The sequence below is a fragment of the Martes martes genome (genome assembly GCF_963455335.1).
Source record: "Martes martes genome assembly, chromosome: 14".
NCBI lineage: Eukaryota > Metazoa > Chordata > Mammalia > Carnivora > Mustelidae > Martes > Martes martes.
Genome location: NC_137902.1, coordinates 72,994,313 through 73,018,852, shown reverse-complemented (window position 1 = coordinate 73,018,852; position 24,540 = coordinate 72,994,313). Strand labels below are relative to the sequence as shown.

Genomic DNA, 24,540 nt, shown 5'->3' with positions numbered 1-24,540 from the left:
GTGTCTTTCTCCCACCATGACCTCAAGATGTCCAGGGAGGATGTGTTTCGGAGGATGATCTGGGGCTGTTTTCATCTGTAGGCTGAAGGTAGATGCTAGTTTTACATAATCAGCCCAAGATCAGAAGCTCACAGCGGAGGCCACTCACTCTATCCCTCTGACTACAGGTTTTCTGTTTTCTTCCTGCTACCCCAGATGTTCTCCAGCAACCCAGACTCAGTAATTTATTCTTGCTGGTCGCTGTATGACCAGTGGCCCTAAGAGATAGGACAGGCACGTGCAGGGAGAAGAGGTGTCATTAAATGTGTGCTTCTTGGTGGTTGGTTACCCACCGGCTCAGCCTCCCCCACCGGCACCCTCTCACCCCTCCCCACGGTATTTGGTGGTGGACGCCTATCTATCCAGGGCTCATTAGGAAAGAGTTCAAGCATGTTTCATCTGTTTCAGGTGTTTCTCGGTGCTCATTTTCAAGGTCAGGATATAAAATTCTTACAGGATCAAATCCTCATAATTTGTGCACATGCCAAATGAGATTGTTTGTATAAAATTAGGAGTGGTTCTGAATCAGAGGCTGAGTTATACACAAACACACAACTGATTTTGGCATTTAGGGAAAGAAAGAGCTAGACTCTAATTTTTCTAAGTTTTCCAGGAATGTGGTTGTTGAAACACCACTTGGTAAAACCTTGAAAACAGATTGTAATTTTCTGTTCTCCCTGTACCTTTGGGTTTAGCTACAATATATAACTTGGCATTAAAACCGAGGAAATGTGTTCCTTAATTATGTAATGACTTGGAGACACCCCATTCTTAATCTTGTTGATGCATTAGGGCAGCCGAATGAAACCTGTAGAAGCAATTTCATTCTGAACCATTATGTATAAGTACACAAAGAGCGCTGGCAAACCTACACATGCTCTTTGGATGTGAAATGGTGCACTCGGGAGAACCATATTCGAATGTCAAGTTGGAGCAATATCTTATTTTGGAGAGATCATTGTAGTAGTAAGATAGAGTGATGGCTCACTTGTTGCAAACTCGGTGCGCCTATGCAGATCAAGGATCAGAACTTGAATATTAGCAGGAACCCTAGTTCAAGCCATCAGGAATGGAAGAGCGACCTCGAGGCACTGACAATAAGGGGACAGCCACTAACGGGGAAGGTTTTGAGTTTGTCCATGTTGAGGAGTGGCAATCGGAAGAGAAGCCATCCCCGACCAAGAAGAACGGGCACTATAAACAGAGTGTATAGTATTTTTCCCTGGAGAGAGAAGAAAACATGAAATTTGGACTCACTTTTTCACATAATGGTATAAGTTCATCCTCAAAAAGGTCTCGGGGAAGTTTTCCAATAAAAATTTCACAGCCTCTTTCTGGGGGTGCTGCATCCCAGCCCGGTGGGGGGCCGCCATATTTCCTTTGTCCATTTTCCTGCAAATCCCGGGTGGAATATATGAGGCAGAGAAGAAAACAATAAAACCTTTAGCTTGAGTTCCTCCGTTATTTTCAAAATCATGATAAGGAACTTGTTTATCATTGCCAAATAATAGTGAACTGGGCAGAGGATAAAATCAAAGTCTCCTTTATGTGGATTTGTTTTTTATTTATTTTTTATTAACATATAATGTACTATTTGTTTCAGGGGTACAGGTCTCTGAATCGTCAGGCATACGCACTTCACAGCACTCACCATAGCACACACCTTCCCCAATGTCTGTAACCCGGCCATCCTATCCCACCCACCCCCAATCCCCAGCAACCGTCAGTTTGTTTCCTGAGATTAAGAGTCTCTTATGGTTTGTCTCCCTCCCTGGTCCTGTCTTGTTTATTTTTTTCCTTCCCTACCTCCCATGACCCCAACCCACCCTTTCGACCCTGCCTCTCAAATTCCTCGTATCAGAGAGATCATATGATAATTGTCTTTCTCTGATTGACTTATTTCACTTAGCATAATACCCTCTAATTCCATTCACGTCGTGGCAAATGGCAAGATTTTGTGGGTTTTTTGATGGCTGCATAGTATTCCATTGTGTGTGTGTGTGTGTGTGTGTGTGTGTGTGTATATATCACATCTTCTTTACCCATTCATCCTTTGATGGACATCTAGGTTCTTTCCATAGTTTGGCTATTTTGGATGTTTCTGCTATAAACATTTGGGGGCATGTGGCCCTTTGGTTCACTACATTTGTATCTTTGAGGTAAATCCCAGTAGTGTGAATGCTGCATTGTAGGATAGCTCTATTTTCAACTTTTTGAGGAACCTCCATACTGTTTTCCAGAGTGGCTGCACCAGCTTGCATTCCCACCAACAGTGTAGGAGGGTTCCCCTTTCTCCACAACCTTGCCAACATCTGTCCTTTCCTGACTTGTTAATACCAAGCTCTGTGCTTCGGCAACTGGCTTGTGGTAAGTGTTGTGAGAACATGTAAAGTGCTGGACAAATTAATTATGATTTTTGTCATTCAGTCTCACCAATGCCTGATCATCAGAGGATCTGACTCTACTTTGAATCCAGGGCTCTGCTGTAACATTGAGTGTCTGTGGTATGGCAGTGAGGACTCTGGAGCTGGCCTGCCTGACTCTCTGACTCACTAGCTATGGGGCTTTGGGCAAATGACTTAGCTTTTTAGAACCTCTGTATTATCATACACAGAGTGGGGATAATAGTGGCTTTTTGATTAAAGGAGCTAATACATCAAATATGTCTGGCACTGTTCTAGGCATGAGATATATAGTCAACAGTTATTAATTCTCTCCTTGCCTTCTTGGATTTGGGCTGTCTCATGGCCAAGCAAGTCCATGTAAGCCCCTAAATAGAAACATTATGAAGATTAACATTTGAAGAAGTGGACTGGCTGATGTTGGGGGTAGCTAGTGAGGGACTTAAATCTGTTTTCAAAGTTGACAATATGGCAAGGGGAGTTTACTGATGTTAGTTCTCTTTGTGGGAAGAAATACTGTTCTCCACTCAAATAGAATACCAATACTTGCTAACACCAACCAACCCTTGGTAATACCAACCAACCCTTGGTAACACCAACCAACCCTTGGTAATACCAACCAACCCTTGGTAAAAACACTTAGTGTTTTATGGGGAAGAGTAGTTTGGTTCTTCTCATTATTAAATATTAGATATTAAAGACAGCAGTGCTATCTTTATTTTTTCTAGAGGTTAAAGACCTGAAAGCAACTTCAGGGGCTCCGAGTGGAGTATGGGTCAGATCCATTGCTGCTGATTGGCAATAGTGTGCTTTCTGGGGAAAGGTACACTTACTTCCCACGTAGGTATAGCCAGAGCTCTTGGTCATTAGACTTTACTGTGATTTTTGAAGGAAAGTGAATATAAGGGACCAAATACCAGCATTTATTGCTAACTTCTTCAAGTAATACTTTAAGGAGTTTTATACTATAAAATGATACATGTTGTTGGAAAAAACTATAATGCAGAAGGCGAAAAACATAGTTATGTATCAGATAAAGAGAAACATTCCTCAATGTGTCACTCTGCCCATCTATTGAAGCAGTTTCTGTTAAATTTATTTGCTTTTCCAAATGTTTTTCTATGTGTGTTCTGAAAAGTCATATTTCAGTTGTTTAAAGACATTGTTTTATATGATAGTTTAAAATTTAAGGTAAAACACTCCAGTTTCACTGTTAAATCTTTATACAAACCAACTTGGGACTTTCTCAAGTATTTTGTAAGTATTAGCTCAAAGGCTTTTCGGTCATGGTATAAACTATGTCTCTGGTTGTGATTGCTTTTTTTATTCCTAATTTATATAATAGTGTTTTAAATTTTAAAAAAAAGGTGTCAGATGGGTGTTCTACCTTGCCTTGATTATTTTTTGCCTCCAACAATTGGGTGTTTATTTATTTTACTAATTAAATAGTTGCCTCAAGAGTTCTTGTATTTTTTTTTGTCCCTTATATTCTTGGCAGAATCTTCTAGCAGCAGAACTTCTGTAGCACTGAGAATTACTTTTAGAGAAAAAAATGCCTTAAGAATTCTAGAATGAATGAACTCTATCTCAACCAAGAATTTGCTGAAAAATATGAAGTTGACATTTTCAAAGATATATTAAATGTTATTGATTTTCTAACAAAAACCTATATGACACTGCCACAGGCCAGACAATGCTATAACCCTCAACAGTGTCAGAGGTTAAGGACTACTGCTGTCCCCATTTTACAGAAAACCCTAAAGTCCAGAGAGAGTAAGTACTGTGCTGAGGTCACATGGTTGGGAAGAGGCAAAGCCAGGATTTGACTTCAGGCCATCTGGTTTTCGAGACCATCAGCTTAATCCCCACATTTTGCCTTGTAATATGGAAGTGTAATCATTTATAACAGATCCATACCTTTACATACTCACTTGTGAAAAAAATGATCATGCCAGTAAATGGCAAACACTCCGCCACATTTAAAATCCTTTCCATTTTCCAATCATTTTATTACACAAATTTTGGAAGGACGGATCTGCTAATTGTTGCTTATAAGGAGACATATTTCTATTGCCGGGCTAAAGTCCACTTTTTAAAAGTCCATTTGGTTGCTAATGATCCCTCTGAGGCCATTTTTGTATATATTAAATGTCTAGAGGTCTGTCCAGTGGATTATTAGAATGAACATAGTATAAATTTGGTAGCATTTTTATTCTTTAGATTGAAGAAACCAAACTTTCCTCCCATAATACCAAAGTAGCTATTCCAGAATTTCTGATTTGACAGGCTTTGTCTGATAGTTTGAAAATAGGCAACCAGCAGACTGGCCTTTAAAGTTTTTCTTTCTTGCTATAATTGCTAAAAATATCACCGGACTATTTTATGCTTATCACGTGAATAGGAGGATTCATCTGCTTATGAGCCAAAATGATTGGGCAGGAAAGCTTATTAATTGTCTTTCTATGGTTTCCATAAACACTGGACAAAAATTCCCCAAGGGTATTTTTTGGGGGATCACAGAGTCTGGCTGGTTCAGAGACGTCACGAAGCTCATGCATGGGGGGATCCGCTCTACACACCAGCCTCTGGGCTTGGCATGCACAAGGGGTGGTCATCTGTGCCCATTTAAGACAGCGAGGGGCGTTAGTCATGGGATTAGAATAGCTGTCCATTACTCAGAAAGGACAGTTGGGAGCTGGATTGCTAGTATTTTTGGCACTGTTTTTATAGTCGAGGAGTTTAAAATAGATAAAGCCCAGTTATAATGGCTCTTTCCCCTCCTGGCTGATGTCCTCCTCGTGGGATGCATTCCCCCGGTAGCACAAATGTATTAATAGTTCCGAGAGAAAGAATATAGGTTTTTGCTTTTCATGAGGGAATGTTCATTAAATTCTGGGAACTTGTATTTTTCTAATCAAAGACTTGGAAACTATTGACTCTCTCATAGCACATAAATAGAAACCTTCAACCATGTAAATTAAAAAGGGAAGACCTAATTCTAACTATAAATCCGTGGGTGTAATTCGCATACTGGACACTGAGTCCGCCTAGTAACTCAGTTTATATATCAAGAGTATTTGGATGTTCCTCTGTCACAGATATTTTAAGCCTTTCATTTTGGAATCATAGACTCTAAGAAATGATGTATACCATCTTCTTGACGATGAATAAAACCACCCAAACTTTCATAAATGATTGTAAGCAATAAATCTTGGCTGAGGCCAAATGGACTGAGTTCATTTTGGCCATCTGGCATCTGACCTTTTTATGCATCGGGGAATCTGAGCCAAATCGAGTTTTCCTACAGGAGTTAAAAAAGGCCAGTTAGTTGATCTTCCAGCTTCTTTTGCTGTTGGGATAGTCATGGTTACAATGAAGTAAAATGGAGTTCTGGCGCAGAAATCATAATGGGTGCAAACTTCAGTGTTGAACACCCCATGGTGCATTTTCTTCTCATTCCGGATTTGTGATGCGGTTTCCTAAAGCCCTACTTCCTCAAAACCTTGAAAACCTTCCTGAAGGCTTACTCTTACACTTAGTTCTCCAAATCAGAGTTTCCGTAAACAAACATTCTTTTAATAAACTCCTTTCCTGCATAATGAGGAGAGTGGACTTCTGTTACATGTAAATAGCAAGAACAACAAAAAACCGCCTCAACAGTTAACCCTAATTGGATCACGTACTGTGCTAAGGGCTTTTGACCCTATTAACTCGTTTAATCTCCTCAACAAACCTATGGGGGTGATGCTATTCATTTTATAGATGAGAAATCCATCGCATAGACTGTGTTCAAAGTCACTCAAGCTGTAAGTGATGAAGACATAATTTGAAACCCAAGCCCATGCTTGTAATAATATTTTTCTTTGGATTTTATATTAGCCTAGTACGCTTGTTTTACAAACAAGGAAACTGACACCAGAGATATTATGTGACTTGTTTAAAGTCACACTGATTTAATTTATTGCACGAAACACCAGATTGAACACTCTGATTCTCAGTCTGGTGAATTTTGTGGCTTATAGACTGTCCCAAGTCACGACAGCATTTTTCTCAGGCTCATGATCTTTAATTCATTGTATTGTGCTCTGCCTACTTTTCGTTTCACCAAACATGGAGACCAGATGGTTTGTTTTCTCCTCTAAGTGAGCCCCTTTATAAACAGAAGGAGATTAATTAATAAACCTTTATATAGTCCATTTTTTTAAAGTTTCCTGAGTAGTAATTTTTATTCCTTGAATGATTCTTTGGAAATCATCTGTAATCCTCTTTTGTGGTTCTCTTTGGTCCTTTGTTTTTTCTTGCCAAGGGGAAGAAACTGTGTACGTTCCCTTACTAAACTGCTTTCAGATGTTCTCCTGCCCATTTTCCAACTGGCTATGTTTATATTTATTTCTGTTCCTATTAGTTCAGGTGCTGGACAACCCATTTGTGCTCGGTGGCATCTGTCACCTTCACAAGCATGGTAGTCACCAGGGCTATGCCCAGGACACTGGTCCTGTGACCAGACCCTTGGAGACTTCTCAACAGCTGGTACCAGTGTATCAAGAACAGGTTTCAGGACTGTGTCTTTTGAAGTTTGTGACTTAATACCATATTTCCCCAGTTATTGATTTGTGAGATTGAATAAAGTTCTCCATTAGACATTATTTCTATTCTCACCAAGAGACCACCTATACATGTCATATGTAGTAGAGTTCAACCCGAATCTCGGAGTACTTAAATGAGAGAGACCAAGAGGGTTCTCCTAGATGTGATTTTACCATTGGTCTGCTTATGACCTTTTTTGTTCCCTGATGCCAATAGACAGTGCTATGGGGAATACTCATTTTGTTAACTCTGTGTAAAGATAACGATCTGTCTTTCATATTATTTATTTGCCTTTATATCATAAGATCAATGAGCTTACGTTAGTGAAATCTCTTTTAGGCTGAGAAATTTTAGAAAGCAGAGTCTATTTAACTTATGTACTGTGGAACTTGACATTACCCTTATTAGTTCTATTTTTTAGAGTCCTTAAAAAGCATATCCAATAGGCATGTCAGGTATTATTTTTCTAAAAATAGAGGAACATTAATAATTGTGATGTAAAGGCTGAAAAAATAGGATGTTAAAATTTATAGAACTGTGAGACTACGTCTGGAAACTGAGAGGAGAAGCTAAATCATGAACGTAATAGGCAGATATAAATTTAACTTTATCCTCTTATAGCTTAGTGTTTCTGAAAGTACATTGTGTGTGATACTAGGTAGTTTAGAGGCCATTGGTTTATCTGAATAGGTATGCATTTTATTGTACATTAGAAAACATGTAATTACCATATACAACCCGTGGCTTTTCCATTTATGTATGTGAGAAAAAGTTTACTTTTAAAAATTAACCTGACTAGAAAGAGTTGATTTATTGAACTCTGAACAGTATTACTGGCATGTGTTTTTGGCAAAAATCACAATGAAAAATGCACCCAGCTTTTGGCTCTTAACAATTATTTGTTTCACTCTCCACTGAGCCCTTACATTTTATTAAAAAAAAAAGTATGATACATCTCTTCCACAAAAATGACTTTTAGCAAATTAGGAATCATGTTCATTTCACTTTGGAAAGCTAACTACTGAAGCCCTATTGCCCAGCAAAATATTCCTAATAACATCTCAGGTTGTTCACTTTTAGAGGCAGAAATAATTTATGTTATCAAATGATGCATTTAAAAATCTGTAATACTTGTCCTTTCCCTTCAAGGATTATGTGTGGCAAAATTTTGGAATTCAGCATCTCAACATTTGAAGTATTTGAAAGCAAACAGGCTTTTCAGCATAGCTTGTATTTTGTAAAGCTTTTTATAATACTAGTTTCTGGCCAGTTCATGGGAAGTCTAAATTCAAGGATATCCTTACACACAATTCAAAATCAGGAAAAATTTTTGGAGTGTATTTGTTTTTCCAAAAGAGGGAAAGTAAAACGCCAACTCGCTTCTAAGGCCCTGTGCTCACATTCTGCGAGGAAATCTACTTAACGAGGGACCGTACAGCAGCCACTGGAACGAGACTGGCTTCGCTGTGCTCACGCTCACTTCCGGCTTCCGGCTTCCGGCTCCGCGCATGTCTGTTGGTGACTGCTGTCACCTGCGGGAGCCTCTTCCGCCCAACCAAGAAATAACTGGGTGAAAGCTTTGGTGATTCCTTTATCCATCTGGGAGCTTTCACCTTGCAGAACGTGTAATTTATTCAAGAGGCCCCTCCAACTTTTTATTATAGGTACAATCTGCCTTTTTGAATTGAGGAATACTACAATAGATGGAGATCTGGTTAACGTATGGAGAGCTGTCCACATATAAAGACACTTGTCCCGGTGCAAGCAAGACCATTGGGTTGGATGTTCGCCCTCCTATTCTACCGAGTTCAACATGGGCCAAGAAGAATTCCATCTAAGGCCCTTGGTTTTGGAGGGCATGAGAGGAATTGTATACAGTAATTACTCTCCTTACTAAATCCCCCATGATTTTTAATTTCTGATGAGGTGAGGGATATGGCAAGGCACGTATCCTTTCCCGAATGTAAATTCTTCATTATCAAGGGACAGGGCTGACCGGCTACTGGCAAAGATCTTGTGAGGGTGGTAAGATGCTGGTGAAAGGGAAGCCGCCCTTGACTCCACAGTTGAAGGTGGGAAAATGTTCAGAGACTGTTTTCTGAGTTAATCAAAAGGATCCTTAAAGGGAATGTTGTAGGGATTAAGAAAAAAAAAAAAATCAATGTGTCTCTTGTTGCTTGTCCTCTTGATGCCTATTCTATTACTTTGTTTGCATCAATCAATTTTCTTTGCAGTCTTTGATTTAATTTCCTTTTTAAAAAAAACTCATATAAAAATTATAATCATTCTTGTAAGTGAAATATTGGGATCAGAGAGAGAAATCATGATCACATTCTAGCTGGGCTTGTTTTCTAAAACCTCTGAGCCCAAGTCCTGTTCTCTGTGTTTAAGAAGGTGTTTAAGGGGAGGTGTTGAAGACGTACCTCCCACAACTGACTTTTCTTTCCTTTTTTTTTTTTAATCTTTAAAGATTTATTTATTTATTTATTTATTTGACACAGAGAAATCACAAATAGGCAGAAGTAGGCAGAGAGGCGGGTGTAGAGAGAAGGGGAAGCAGGCTCCCTGGTGAGCAGAGAGCCTGATGTGGGGCTCGATCCCAGGACACTAGGATCATGACCTGAGCCGAAGGCAGAGGCTTAACCTACTGAGCCACCCAGGCGCCCCACCGCAACTAACTTTTCTTATCAGAAAATTTGAAAGAGAATGCAAAGTACAGTTGATCCTTGAACAACATGGATTTGAACTGCATAGCCCCACTTACATGGCAGTTTTTTTACAGGGCTGTAAATATATTTTCTCTTCCCTATGATTTTCTTAACATCTCTCTAGCTTTATTTTAAGAGGACAGTATATATATAATACAACATACTAAGTATGTGTTAATCAACTGTTTATGTTATCGGTAAGGCTTCCGGTCAACAGTAGCCTACTAGTGATTAAGTTGCTGGGGAGTCAAAAGTCAACAGGCAGAGTTCTGACTGTGTGTGTGGGAAGAGTACCCCAACTCCCACATTGTTCAAGGGTCAGCTGTAGAATAATTCTTACTCTGAGATTTAGAGTCATTTAATGCTGTGTCAACACGCCATTCAACATTGTCTCTCCTCTCCACCCTGTGCCTCTGAAACAAGGTGAAAAAGAGTCATAACTACTGACCTCATATGCAATTCATGACGGTATGGCCTTGTGATCTCACTGTCCTTGGCCTTGCCTATGTTAGATAGCTATCTTTGAATCTCCTGATAAAGTTTTGGGTTCTGAAGATAAAGAATCATTTATTTTTGGTTCTCTGTTAAAAATACTTATTTGGGTAATATGATTTATTTTGATCAGTAGTAGACAGGTAACAATTTAAGAAATGCTCAAGTTGCCCACAGGCAAAGTCCATAGTCCCAAAGAGCTGTCCATGTTTCCGCCTATTTAAATCATGAAACTCACACCTGGTTTTAAATGGAAAACCCCACGTGCTTCTAGTTAAAGGGAAAATACTCTCAGGCTTAGTGTGCGAAGATTTTCAACCTTCAGTTGAAGATCTCCTATATAATCAATTCTCTATTACGCTATTTTAGGAGAAATTCATGGCTGTTTGAATATAGCTTTAGGGCTCCATTTCCATTTCTTGGGATCCTGAAGTTGCCATCACCTGTCAGGCATACAGCCATACGTTTTCCACAAAAAGATTCACAGAGCTCTTCCTTCCTTTGGAGTCTTCCACTCTGTGCTTCGGCATTTCTGGCTAGTGAAAGCAAAGGCTTCTTAGGAGTTTTAAAGCTGCTCTGTGGGTGGCTGGGGTGATAAGCTTAGGGAAACACGTGTCTGTGATGATCTACGGGCCCCATTCTGTTCTCATGCTCAGTCTACCTATTTAAAGAATTAGTATTAACACACTTGGTGAATGACTTAAGTCCTTGGATAGCAGGGACATGAGCAGGTGGTACGAGGCGATGGAAGAAAAAGTAGGAGCCGGGAGCTATCTTTTACCATGAAGTCAAATTCCTATTTTTGTCCTTAGGATTTTTGTGTGGCGATTGGAAAAGAATGTCAGTGCCACAGTGTTCTTCCATCTGCTTCTCCCTGTGCTCGTGTAGACGGAGCCGGTTGTAAATACGGGAATCCTAAGTGGCTTATTTTCATTGCATTGTTCATAAGAAAAACATTGCAACTTAAGCAGTACCCAAGTGAAATTAGTGGAGGACATTACACAAAACCAGAGAGATGAAGGGGGTTAATTTGGGGCACCCTGAGAAGGACGGTATCCTAATCCCCTATATGCTGATCTACCATCAGCCTTTCTGCCTTCTGACTTGTACATATTTGTTGAGGAGATGAGCAAATGGGAATTAAAATACATGGTTGTATTGGAATTCCACATAAGAGAACGGGCACAGCAAGCCAAGTTGGAGGGGTGGGAATGAAGCCGCATTTTGTTTGTGGGCTGAGGGAACTGTTCCCAGGAACCCAGTCATGGCTGATTAGTAGGGTAAGGGAAGGGCTCGCCTGGCCCAGTCTTACTGGGTCTTTGGAATTAAGGCACACTTTGCTGTTCAAGTGCTATGGCCACGGACGCTCCTTTGTCTCTAGCTCCTTCCAAGGTTCTTTTTTTGTGTTCACCCTCCAAGTTTCAGCTGCAGTGTCCCCTGGCTTGAAGAGTTCCCTGCTCTGCTCTGTCACACTGCCCAGTTTATGATACTCATGGCACTTACCACGATCTGTAATTTTTGGGGTTTCTTTACTTGATTATTTTCAGCCTCCCCTTGAGGATAACTTAACCTTCATGAAGGCAGGAACCCTGGCCCTCTTTGTGGAGTTAACCAATGAATGGATGAGTGAACCAGGCTGAGGCGGAAGCAGGCAGGAGGGGGTAAGACCAAGAGGGTGTGCCCGCTCCTATTAAGGGAGTTTAAACACTCATTTATGCAATGGGGACTTTTCTTTAAAACCTGTGAATTAGCTTCTCAAAGTACTAGAGTAAACATTAGAGTTGAAGTCAGCAAATTTTTCTAGAAAGGGCCAGGTAGTTGATATTTTTGGCTTTCTAAAAAACAACTCTTAAAAAATCTAGAAATCTAAAAAATCTAAAAAATGACAAAAACAGGCGGTAGCCAGAGTTGAGTCTCAGCTCAGCTGGCTGACCTCTGGCTCCTGTGTCTACTGAATTGTGGAAGGCTGGGGTTTGTTTTCTGGCTGCAAAATGAAAAGGTTGGACAATAACAATATTAAGCAAATTTCAAACACTACAAAGATTTGAAAGACCAGCCTAATGAACCGAGGGAACTATCCTATACCTTTAATAGTGAGGTTTTCTCCATGAAAATTTCCCAATTTGTTAATTGCTGACTGAATGCTGCCTAGAACATTTTTCCACTTCGTGAGAATTTTTTTTCCCTTATCATAAAAGTAGTCCATGCTCATTATAGAAAGTTTGGGAAAAAAGAGCATCAAGCAAGAAAAACTTAACTCTAACCAGAGATTACATTTTATTATTTTCCCAGTGTTTGTACCGTGTGTAAAGAATTTCTCAGAACATTATTTGGAAGCTGTATACAGCTTTGCATTCTCATTTTTAGGTCAACATTCATGCTTGGACATCGCTCCATGGCTTTCTTTGAAATCCTACTTCCTGACTACATAATCAGGAAATAGAAAGGTGACCATATTTTTTGTGGCCAGTAATTTTTTTATTGAACATTTAGGATATATCTGTTTTTGACATTATAAATTCCACTATGATGAACATCCTTATGTCTAAGTATTTGTCCCCACTCATTAGATGAGGGAACGGTCTGTTTTATGGCTCCATACAGAAAGGGGGCACCCACAGCTGTATTGCTCACTCAATGGGTCTTATGTTACCATTTTTAATTTTGGATAAACTCAATTTCATTGCAACTACTTTATATGCATTTTAGGGCAGACACTGCATCTTCTACTTCTATAATCCCAAGGCCTCCTACTAACACACTGTGTTCAATGAGATGGACTACAGAAACAAAACAGAAAAACAAAAAATCCTTTATGTATACTAATGATAACCACTGGATTAAGAAAGCGATGGGACTGTCATACTACATAAAAGTGTGTGTCGTAATGATTTTTAGAAAATAGATTATCGGGGTAATCAGACAACAGTGCTAATACACACCATATTTTGAACTATTTAAAAATAATACTTAAGTATGGAAAATGCATGATAAATACAAGTATTTTAAAATAATACATGAAGAAAAAATAATAATACATGAAGAAGTATCCTACTTTTAAAAATATTTGGACTACTCTAGGGTGATGTTTATTAAATATATTTTTAGTTTTAGTTTTACTAGAATTAAAATTCATGTAAACTAATCACATGTTGGGTGGGAAGTTTGCGGAAAATGCTCATCTATGAAAATGATTTTTCTGGCATAAAGGAGAAAATTCCAGATGGAAGGATCATCATAGGTCAGAGTTCATGACCCACATCATTAAAGCATTCTTGAAGAAAGGATCAGCATGATCTGATTTTTTCTCTTTCACTCTCAAAAATACACTTGTTTCAGAAAATCTGGCAAGTTCAGTTAAGAATGAAAGAGTAGGGGAACAAAATCACCACCCATAATTCCATTGTCTGGAGACAAAGACTGTTGACAAAGCAACAACGTCGCAGCATAATTCCTTCCAAAATATTTCTATGTGGCGCTAACACAAGTGTGAAGTTGAAGGTCTAACTTGTCAATGTTACACAATTTTTATCAATATTTATTGAATGTCCACTAAATGCAGGATATGGCATTAACTTCCTTTTATTTTCTCCAAGGTACTTTGATGAAATTTCCAGCTATCAATATCCAAAGATATACTTTGTGATCTCTCTCTCTTTCTCTCTCTCTCTCTCTTTTTTTTCACAATAATTCAAATGCTCACAGGCACAAAGTGTTGCATCAGTTGGGATAACTGGCTCACGTTATTAAGTAACCTGCAAAATTCTATTTTTGACTGCTGTATTTGTCCTGCTGGTGATAAGAGAACACAAATTAGTCACCCTCTGGTTTTTGAATTCTCCTTTTGCGAGTGTTCAATGTTCAATCTCAGAGGCTGTGAAGATGCGACAAAATAAATTCTCCAACACCTAATTTAGCAAATACCTTCATGTTTAAAATGATTTTTTTATGGGTATGCTCCCAGAATTGTATTAAGCTGTTTCTTTATCTTAATTTTTTGTACAGAGATTTTTTAAAAAAGGAAACCCGATGTTGCCCTCTTTGCAAAGGCTAAAGTATGGAGAAGGCTGAAAGGTCTCCCCTAAGTCCCAAAGCGCTGAGGCGGTGCCTTCAACATGCTGCTCTCCTTTTCCAGCCAGTTAATCTGGGCTGCAGACCAGTGACTGGACTGGGCAGATCCCAGGATGGCAACAACATGACTAGTAGAATGGGGGCAGGACCTAGCCAGTATTCTGGAAATTACGACCCAGAGTGCTTAAGGGACCTGTTGAAGATCATACAACTTGTGGCAAGGAACAAGTTAAACCACAGGTCTCCCATTTAAAGTCTTGGGTGACTTCCTATACTTTGCAGCCAAAATCAGGAGGGATTTTCCAATTCATTCAAAATGATTGAACCAAGTCCTGTATGTATGTAGACCTTGACTAGAGGGTTTAAGTCCAGATAGGTAGGTTTTAGCATTCTAGGTTTTACATTATGGAAGAATTTCTGACCCAGTCAGTCACTGTTAGCAAATAAATAGTACTACTGAAAGTGAATCCCATTATAAAGTTTAGGCTCAACAAAATAGTTTTTGCATGCCCTGTCATGCTAATGCCTAAAATTGCAATCAGAAAGATAATATTGTAACTTCTCTTAGTTCTGTAAATCTTGCCAGAAATTCTGGCCAGTAGCAGTGGAATTGTAGCCTATAAATCATGAGCAAGGTACCTAGCCTCCTTGTGCCTTGTTTTTCTTACCTGGAAGCTGGAGATGATCATAGTGTTGTTGTAAGGATCAAGTGAATGAATTTATACAAAGCAGCTAGAATAGAAGTGCCTACTAAATGTCTGTTGTTATTTAATTGCTATTAATGTCAATTACTAATGTCAATTAATGTCAATAATTCCATTATTGACATTTTCTGAATGTAATTGAATATATAAATTCAAAGTAATATGCAGATCGGCCATATGTTTTTAGGGTGATTTGATTGGGAAGCATTTTTTTTCATTTCATTTTATTTTTCTTTTCAGTGTTCCAAAACTCGTTTATGCACCACACCCAGTGCTCCATGCAATCCGTGCCCTCCTTAATACCCACCACCAGGCTCCTCCAACCCCGTCCCCACCTCCTCTCCAAAACCCTCAGTTTGTCTCTCAGAGTCCACAGTCTCTCATGGTTCGTCTCCTCCTCCGATTTCCCCCAACTCACTTCTCATTATAAAAGGAAAAGAGCCCTACTGGTCTCCCTCTGTCTATACTGCAAATGATCTTACATCCTTGCATTTGGTTGGTAAAACGATCTCCTTTGCTATTTGAGTCTTTAAAACATATACGATCTGTAAACTTTTCACATAGCTGTAATAAGACGTTACAATTTTCTGTCCAGAATTTTTTAAAGTGATTACTTCATGACCGAATGCTATTTAATTTGCAACAGGATTTTAAGATGGATGGGACTCTCTTTGGCCTCTGGCTTGGATATGGAACCAAGTTACTGGACCACCAAGCGGGCAGAAGAGGTAGGAGGAAACTGCTATAATTGTTTACGTTCTTGATGCAACACCTCCTCGCTGCTCCCCGCTCCCCATCCCTGGGTTTAGGAAAGCAGTGGGGGAGTCTGGGAGGGGTTTGTGGAGTCCATTCAGAGCTATTTGGACACCCCTGCTGGTGAGTTGTGGATTCTGATTTCCCCAATGTGAGAGGAATTGTGAGGTGCATCTCAATGAACTGTGGCAGGGGCAATAAGGAAGCCGCTCAGAGAGCTTGAGATGCACCCCCTGTGTTGGGGAGCACACTAGGCTGGTAGGTCTAGCTCCCTCCTGAAATGCCTGATGGTGAAAGCGGTGGGTTCTCCTGCTTTGATGTTGGCGAGAAGGAGAGGTGGGTGTTTTGTGGAAACCGTACCTCCAGGTTTTGCTGGTCAGAGAACATGTGAGTGCTTTCAGGGGGCCACATGTAGGCCCCATGTAGAGGGGTTATCTTCCCTCCTCCCCAGGAGCGCTGCTTAGAGTGTCAAAAAGAACTCTGCAGAAGGGGTCAGAGGCCCAGGAAAGTGGCCAGCCAGAGGAGCATGAAGCAGGGGAGAGATGCCTAACAATGGAATTAAGGAAGTCTGTGATGATCTTACTTGCCTGCCTGCAGGGCCCGGAGAGCCCAGGGCTGGCTATGGGTCAAGCACACGCTGCCCCCACTCTTTGCTTTGATCCCTTCCTTCTGTCTCAGCTCTGAGTCCGAACGCGTAGTTAGCAGACTGGCATGGGAAATTATGCTTCCGAAAGCATAAAGGAAGAAAATAGAAATCACCCTCTACCTTGACATATATGGGAAAGGAAATAGCTATAATTTGAAGTTTTTATCATACTGCAGTGGACATACCATTATTTAGTGGAAGATTTTTTTTTTTTTTAATTACCTGAGAGTTACCAGAAAAGTCATGAGACATGCCCTGAATTTCATCTGGGGAAAAGGAAGAACTAGTGCTTTGAATAAAACTGAATAGACAATTTACATGTTTTGTGGTTAATTCTCATGAAGTTCTGGTTATTGAATGTAATGATTATATATTCATAGTTTACTTAATGATTTTCCTTTATCCAGTTAGGTGTGTGATATTGAGGTGTTAAAAATAATGCCATGCCAGACAGGTTTATATGTATTCCTATCATTATATTTTGGGCCATTACAGATTTATTTTTCAGAAGGCAAACATCCTTAGGTATAAATATTAATTGCTTTTCAAAAGGGTTTAAATGCTTTCTACTATGACCATCTTTGCATAAGTGCTTCAGATACAAAGAAGGTTAAAAGAAAAAGAAATTAAGTATTGTTGGTAACGTATCTAACATAACTAAATGCAGTACTCTTTATAATGATCTGACAAAGGATTATGTAATAATAGCATGTTGCATGTTTTATTGTTATCCAAATGAAACTTGTATTTGTGATAGCATATGGGTTTGATTAAGTTCAAAAGGTATGTGGGGGAAAGATTACAGCTGGGAATGAAAAGTGTAGTGTGTGTAAAAACTGTCGCAAGTGTAGAAAGTAGTGAGATTACACTTTGTCTTATGGTAAAAAGGGCAACATTATTTCTTCAAGTAAGATTGCTTAATATTAGCTTTCTTTTCAGTGTGTTGTAACCTCTCTAAAGGAGGCTTTCATAGAAACAGCAATAATCTATATAGATAATTCTTAACCAACATCTATGAATAGTCAGTTGTAGAACTTTTTCCTTTTTAAAAATGCCGGACATGGAGAGAAACTATTAGAGATCCTAAAGCTGGCTGGGGAGGTGTTCTGAGAAAGCTTCATGGAATGCTCAGGTGACCAACAGGTCAGTCCTGGGATCCCCCTAGAAGTCTAGAAGTAGGGAAGCTCTCGGGAAACTAAAGTTAGTTCCAGGATAGCTTGTTCTCTGCTGATTCTTGCAACACTAGCGTGGTTCTACTTCATAGAATACCTTGGGTAGTAAATTCCAATTGGCTTTTCATGTACCTAAGTGGTCTTTTAAAGCTATGATAGTCCCAATGACTGTGAATGTGGATTCTGCTTCCAAAGGACCAGCTAAGATGAAGCCGAGAGCCAGAGTGGAAAGAAAATCATCTGCACGGTCACCTACAAACACTGAAATGATGTAACTTCATCCCCCCGGGAACGAACATCCATCAAGAGTTACACAGCTGACCATTCACATTTTGCATCTTAGGACCACGAATATTCCCACCATTCAGAGAATTCAGTGCTGGATCTCAGCAGAGGTCACAAGAAGTTCCTACCTGGACCAAGCTATATCCTGTGCGCTGGACCAGGGCGCGGAGGGCTGCTTCCTTCTGGGTGCCGCTCAATCCGTCCCCGGATTTGTGATTTGATTCCATTGAGAGTGATTATCAGCAAAAAATCAGGTTAATTAGGGTTGCTCACTGAAACCAAATTTAAGATAAATTAAGTAAATTACTGTTGCCAAACTTGTCCTTCTCACAGAGGACATCTTTAGGAAACATTCTCTGTAAATAAGTCATTAAGGTTAGCGTTAACGAACAGCCACACACAAACACGGCTGGTGAAGTGTTCTCATTAAAAAAGCGTTTTTAAAAAAAACGTTCAATTTTAGTTGGAATTCGGAAGTCACAAACGAGTAATCCCCCTTCTCCGATTAGAACGCAGATCAGTAAAGCGTAATCCAATTATTTGGGAATGTCACCAAATGGTCAAAAACAAATTAGCTCCTGTCAATTAAAAATAGGCAGAACGGTCTTTGCAGATGTGGGAAGAGAACGGGGTGATTAAATCAAATCAACTAGGATATAGTATTAAAATCCTGAGAGATTGAGCTTTCTCTCTCTACTCAGTGTGGTACCTAAAACCTTTATCTACTTATTCACCAAAGATAAATTTCTAGAACAGAGTGTGCTCTATTGCATCTATAGGAATCATCATGCAAATTAGTCTGTGTAATAAAGGTGTCCTATGGGTTTTAATAAAACAAGAAAAATAGATTTTTTTTAAGTGGTGCTAGAAGGGGCCGACTGACACTAAGATCATCTGTCACTTAGACTACTCAGGAAAGGACAGGAAGCCCTTTGCAAAAAAATGTAAGGAATTCTACAAGTTTACACATCTCCATGCTTATGTAGATATAAAGATGCAATTTCAGCGCTTTCTCATCTGTACCTTTTATTTGGGAGCATGATTTGAATCCCATTGCAAATGGGATAATTGTTCCTACCTAGAGGTTCACAGGGCGAGGGTGTGGCCATCCCGAGTGGTCCAGGCTGTGGTGGCGGGAGGCTCTGGAGGCTCCCATGCCCAGAAGGGCTTACACTGACCTCACTTAGTGTCAGGGCTCAGGAAGGTTCTGTGCTGGGCTTCTGCTCTGCCCACTGTGCTCTGCCAGCCAAGACCGAAGAAGGGTGTTTCGCAGTGATCTGAATCACATGCGGATTGAATGCCTTTCAACATAGGCCCTTTTAAGGCTTTTCTGTTATGCCTTGAGCTTTTCTATGCTACTTTTTTTTTATTTAATATTTTTATTATTATTTCTTTTTTTTAAAATTTTTTATTTCTTTTCAGCGTAACGGTATTCATTGTTTTTTCACCACACCCAGTGCTCCATGCCATACGTGCCCTCCCTAATACCCACCACCTGGTTCCCCCAACCACCCACCCCCCGCCCCTTCAAAACCCTCAGGTTGTTTTTCAGAGTCCATAGTCTCTCATGGTTCACCTCCCCTTCCAATTTCCCTCAACTCCCTTCTCCTTCCCATCTACCCTTGTCCTCTATATTATTTGTTATGCTCCACAAATAAGTGAAACCATATGATACTTGACTCTCTCTGCTTGACTTATTTCACTCAGCATAATCTCTTCCAGTCCTGTCCATGTTGCTACAGAAGTTGGGTATTCTATGCTACTTTTGGTGGTCATTTAAAGATTCAGAACGAATGGGCCATTAATAGTGTAGGAAATGTGTAAAAAAGTGAAAAGTGAAGCTGGGGTGATCATGTCAATAAGAGATTCAAAGTCTTCTATTAAGGTAATAACTAATAAACAAATGCATAGGCAAGCATCATCTAGCATTGTCTAGAAAGTAAATACTTCTAAAAAGATATAGAGGACAAGAGAAAAATGAGATTTCAGAGGGACGACTCATCAGCTGTTACCGGGACAGAATAATTTCATGCCTCATGTGTAAGCATGGCCATTCCTGCCCTTGATTGTTCTAGTAATTCTTGCCTGCTTCCAGCCCTGGCCAGCTCCACTCTTACTCATTCATTCTCTCAAGTGGTACCAAGTCCGTGCCAGATGGCCCCTTTTGCCCTCTGCCTTGTTTTAAGGCACCGTGTGTTAGGGAATGTCTATTAAGTTAATGTACCAGTTTCTGTTGCTGTCCTTTGCAAAAGGCAATGAGCGAGCTAGCTTTCTTTCTTTCTTTCTTTCTTTCTTTTTTTTTTCTAATCCTAACTTTGTATCTTGGCTAAGACAAATTTGAAACCATTTTTCAGATAGTGGTGATTGGATAGACATTTAACATCTAGGTTGGGACTTGTAGCTTCCCTGACAACTTTACAGTGTAAACCATCTTCCTAGGGATGCTACAGGGTAGCGGGGCAAAAGGAAACCTGTGTTCAGCTTATAAGGCTAACTGGCTGCTGACTACAGTTCTAGAAATCTCTATGAGACCATATAAATCCTCTTAAAAAATAAAACTACAAAAGGCGTTTGGAGGATTTCCGAAGAAAACGAGCCTTTAGGACAAAACGTAAGTCTTGCACTTTCTCCAAATGTTGCTGAAATTGTCTTTTCATCAGGACACTCTCAATACCACCCTCCCCTGCCCCCCCCCCACCCGGTGCCCCTTTATGGATTTAATCTGCAGAAGCAGGGAGGCCACCAGTGAACTGGGATGTGGTGAGCTTAGTCATTTTGGTCATCAAGTGTCTTCCAGATGTCTGGAGGCAAAGTCTCTTGTGTTTTTGGCCAAGTTGTAGTTTTACTCTTTGCTGAGCTTCATCTTTTCCATCAAAACATAACAGTTCATGGTGAAATGGCAAGTTTTATGCAAGACCTACCTTTAGTTTTGGTTAATGATTAGAACAGGGACCTGAGGACACTTTCACGTCAGAAAGGTCTTTTGATCACAGAAACTCACTCTGACATTGCTGAGAAAAATCTCAACAACATCTTGACATAGCGTCAAGTCATTAGAAGTCAGGGAATAGAAATAAAATTCAGAATTTGCTACAAGAAACACCTCATCTTTGATGTTTAGTTCTCAAAAACAGGCCCCTCTCCCAACATTGATCTGATCTGAGGGATGAACTTGGATCCCAGATAAATATTTTTTTAAGCAAGTCAAATGTCTGTTAAATTTGGTCTATTTAGAAGAAAGATTGTGCAATACATTTTCTAATATCCCAAAATTGTTCAGATCCAAGACCACTGCCTTTTGAAAGAGTCGTTCCCAGGGTAATTTATGGAGGCAATAGGATTCAAAACCGATACAAAGTAGGTGTTAGGAACATTGGCATCGAAAGAGAGCACTTGTGAGTAGTAAATATTTGAATATACTTCTCAATAAGTATCACTTATTCATTAAAAAATTTGCTGAGTACCTACTGTCATTCAAGAATTTTTTGAGATACTAGGAAAATAGCAGAGAACAAAACAAACCCCTCTCCCCAAAATCTCACAGCATTTTCTAGTGGTGAGAGAGACTGTAAACAAGTAAAATGTGCAGGTGCTAAAGATAGTTCCTGAGGAGAAAAAAAATGAAGAGAAAAGGAATATGAAGTTTGTGTGTGGTAGGAGGGAGTGAAATGATAGATGGGGTGATCCCAGGGGGGTGGATTTGGGAGGAGACCCAGTGACGTGAGGCCTGTATCTGGGGAAGACCATTCTGGGCAGAGAGCCTGCCAGCCTGAGGGCCCTGAGGTGGGAGCTCCTTGATGGGGCAGGGAGCCGGCCTGTGTGGAGGGCATGGAGTTGAGTAAACGAGGTCAGAAGTGGGAGTTATCAGAGAGATAATGGCAGCCCAGGCCATAAAGGATCTTGCAGGTCAAGGTGAAGACTGGTTTTTGCTCTGAGATGGGAAGCCAGAGGATCAATGAGATGCTTAGCAGGGTCTGTCTACCACTGAAGACCGTCGAGAAGGGCTGGGACGGAGGGGAGTGATGCCAACACTCTAGTTCTGTTTTCGTGCAAGAGTTGGCTATTTTGTTCATTAGGATATTTTTGGCATGGATTCTGATTTGAAAAAAATACTGTGTGAAAACACCCCTTGTCTTGATTCCTGAGTTTTTCAATGTCCTTACGTGTTGCGTTGGAGGCAGGGCCCTGCTCAGCTTTGACCTCACTCTGGTCATCAGAGAGCTCACGGGGCAAAGCAGAGAGACCAGTCAGAAACCATCGCACCTTCTGGGCAAGAGGGAGCAGCGGTGGACCAGGGGTGGTGAAGAGCGGATATCTTGGATCTACTTTCCGGATGCATGGGATGCATCTGGAAATGAGGAAAAAAATAAGGAGTCAAGGATGACATCCAGTTTTCTAGTCTGTGCAGCTAGAAGAATAGACCTATTAGCTCAGATGGGGAAGAGCAGATTTGGGGAGGACCAGGAGCTCTGCTGTCGGCATGCTGATTTTGAGATGCCCAGCAGATAGCCACATGAGCCCAGAGAGGCTGAGCGGACAGTTGGTTCCAGGAGCTGGAATTTCCTGGGAGAGTTCCAGGCAGGAGATACTAGTTGGGAATCTATCAGCCTAGAGGTGACATTGAAGCTATGGAATCAGGTGAGATCATCTACGAGTGGAGGATAGAAAGTAGGTCCAAGGACGGATCTCTGGGTCACTCCAGCTCTTGGAAGTCAGGGAGACAAGGAGGAAGCCATAGAGGAGAATGAACTGGAACAGTTGGAAAGTCCGAGAGCAGCCAGGAGCAGGAGGTGGATGGAAAGCCAAGTGAAGAAAGGATTTTGAGAACAAATGAGTGATGTGAAATACACACACTGTCGCGTCAAGTAAGACGAAGCCTGAATAGGGATGTAGACATCTGGATTCAAATCCTCATTCTGCCTCTTACTGTGTGCCTGGAAAGTTCCTTAACCTCGTGGCGTCCATGTATTTTGAACTCAGGAAGCAGTAATATTTCTCTCAGGGTTGTGTGAGTTACATGAATAAATTTAATTACGTGAATAAATATATCGAAAGAGCGTTGAGAGAGTTCCTGGCACATAGCGAGATTAGTGTTAGATGCAGATATTGGTGATTTAGAGAAAGGGGGGAAGGGAGAGACAGGACAGTGACTGAGCACCCCAACTTCTCAGGTTCTGCAGTAAGTAGGACATTCCACGGTTTTGTGCAAAGGCACTGTTACCCAGATGAGAATGGCTGCGGGAAGAGAGGGGCAGTGAATGGAAGTCACTGGAGAAAAGTTACTGCTGGCATCAGCGCTACAGGAAAGACGCGGGGCCCCCGATCAGTTTGCTTACATGTGAATGGGGCTCACAGGCAGTGCTGCTGGGGGGATGTGGGGCTTACTGACATCTTTTAGTAACTTGCTGTTACCGCCAGTAACTCCAGCTGGAGGAGAGAAGAAGGCACAGAGCGGGGGCAGCCCAGCAACTTGGGGAAAAGCCTCCCCCATCACCGCTGGATGAGGCAGGACCCTGCACAGGTCCCGTCCCTTCTCCCTGCCCCTTGCCTTCAGTCTGGAACAAGGTGAGGGAGGGACTCCTAATCCAGAGATCTGGGGGACTCGCCTGGCTCTGCCAACTCCTTGGCCATTGGTGTGTCCCGGTCCTGCGTGTGTTTTCGTAGCAAAGTGATGCTTGGTTCAGATGGACACTCCGCAGCCAACCTGCTGTACAGACATGGTCCCCTCCTCTGTTCCTCTGTCTCCAGTCATTCTGGTGGAGACTCAGAGTCTCCATTTCCTTACATATGAAGTGTGAGGATAACAACAGTTCCTACTTCACAGGGTTGTTTTAAGGACTAACTATGAATAGATTTAAAATACTTAAAGTGGGGGCATCTAGGTGGCTCAGTGGGTTAAAGCCTCTGCCTTTGGCTCAGGTCATGACCCCAGGGTCCTGGGATCGAGCCCCGCATCAGGCTCTCTGCTCAGCAGGGAGCCTCCTTTCTCCTCTCTCTCTGCTGCCTCTCTGCCTACTTGTGATCTCTGTCTGTCAAATAAATAAATAAATAAAATCTTAAAAAAGAATACTTAAAGTGGTTCCTGGCATTTAATAACTGCCTGGTGAGGGTTACCTATTATACTGTTTTAATTCTTATTATAATTAATTTCTAATTCCAACGGGCAAAATTTCAAAATCACTTTCCGGGAAGATAAAATCTTACATGTTTAGCACAATACATTGTCCCTCCAGGACCAGATTCCCTTCCAGCCATCTCATTCCCTTCCCTGCCGCTGGGGGCTCCCATGCTGCCTTGTATTTTTGGCTCTCTGCTTGGAATGTCAATCCTTCCCCTTCCCTTCCCACAACTAACCTTCGCTACACTGGCCCTGTTCTCCTTCTAGATTGGATGGAAAGGTCTGCTCTGGGAGCCTTCCTTTGATACCCTGTCAGGGTCATGCTAGGAGCCACAGCCTTAATACTCTCAACTGAGTCTGTACATCCATGTACCGTTGCATATGATACTGTAATTATCTGCTTGCACGGCTGTCAGTCTCGCTACACTGTGAGCTCTCTCAGTGTGGGGACTGTGCTGTACTCCTCTTTCTTTGCCCAAAATTCTTAGCCTGGCATTGTGCTAAGTGCTCAGTAAATAACTTGGAGAACAATTGAAAGACCTTGGACTAGCATTTTATAAATG

General features: G+C 40.9%; 1 protein-coding gene across 5 annotated transcripts in view; it reads right to left on the bottom strand.

The window, feature by feature from the left end:
• Window positions 1-24,540, bottom strand: part of A1CF (APOBEC1 complementation factor) — a 79,344-nt gene that overhangs the window by 35,920 nt on the left and 18,884 nt on the right. For 2 of the 5 annotated variants that reach the window (XM_080823026.1, XM_080823028.1), the window contains exons 2-3: window positions 17,988-18,131; window positions 1,297-1,431 (exon numbers count right to left, since the gene is read on the bottom strand). In XM_080823026.1, coding sequence (XP_080679152.1) covers window positions 1,297-1,431; window positions 17,988-18,086 — 234 coding nt within the window. In that variant the 5' untranslated portion in view covers window positions 18,087-18,131. Of the gene's footprint in view, window positions 1-1,296; window positions 1,432-17,987; window positions 18,162-24,540 lie in introns of those variants that run through there. The other 3 variants (XM_080823029.1, XM_080823030.1, XM_080823027.1) reach the window with 2 other exon arrangements.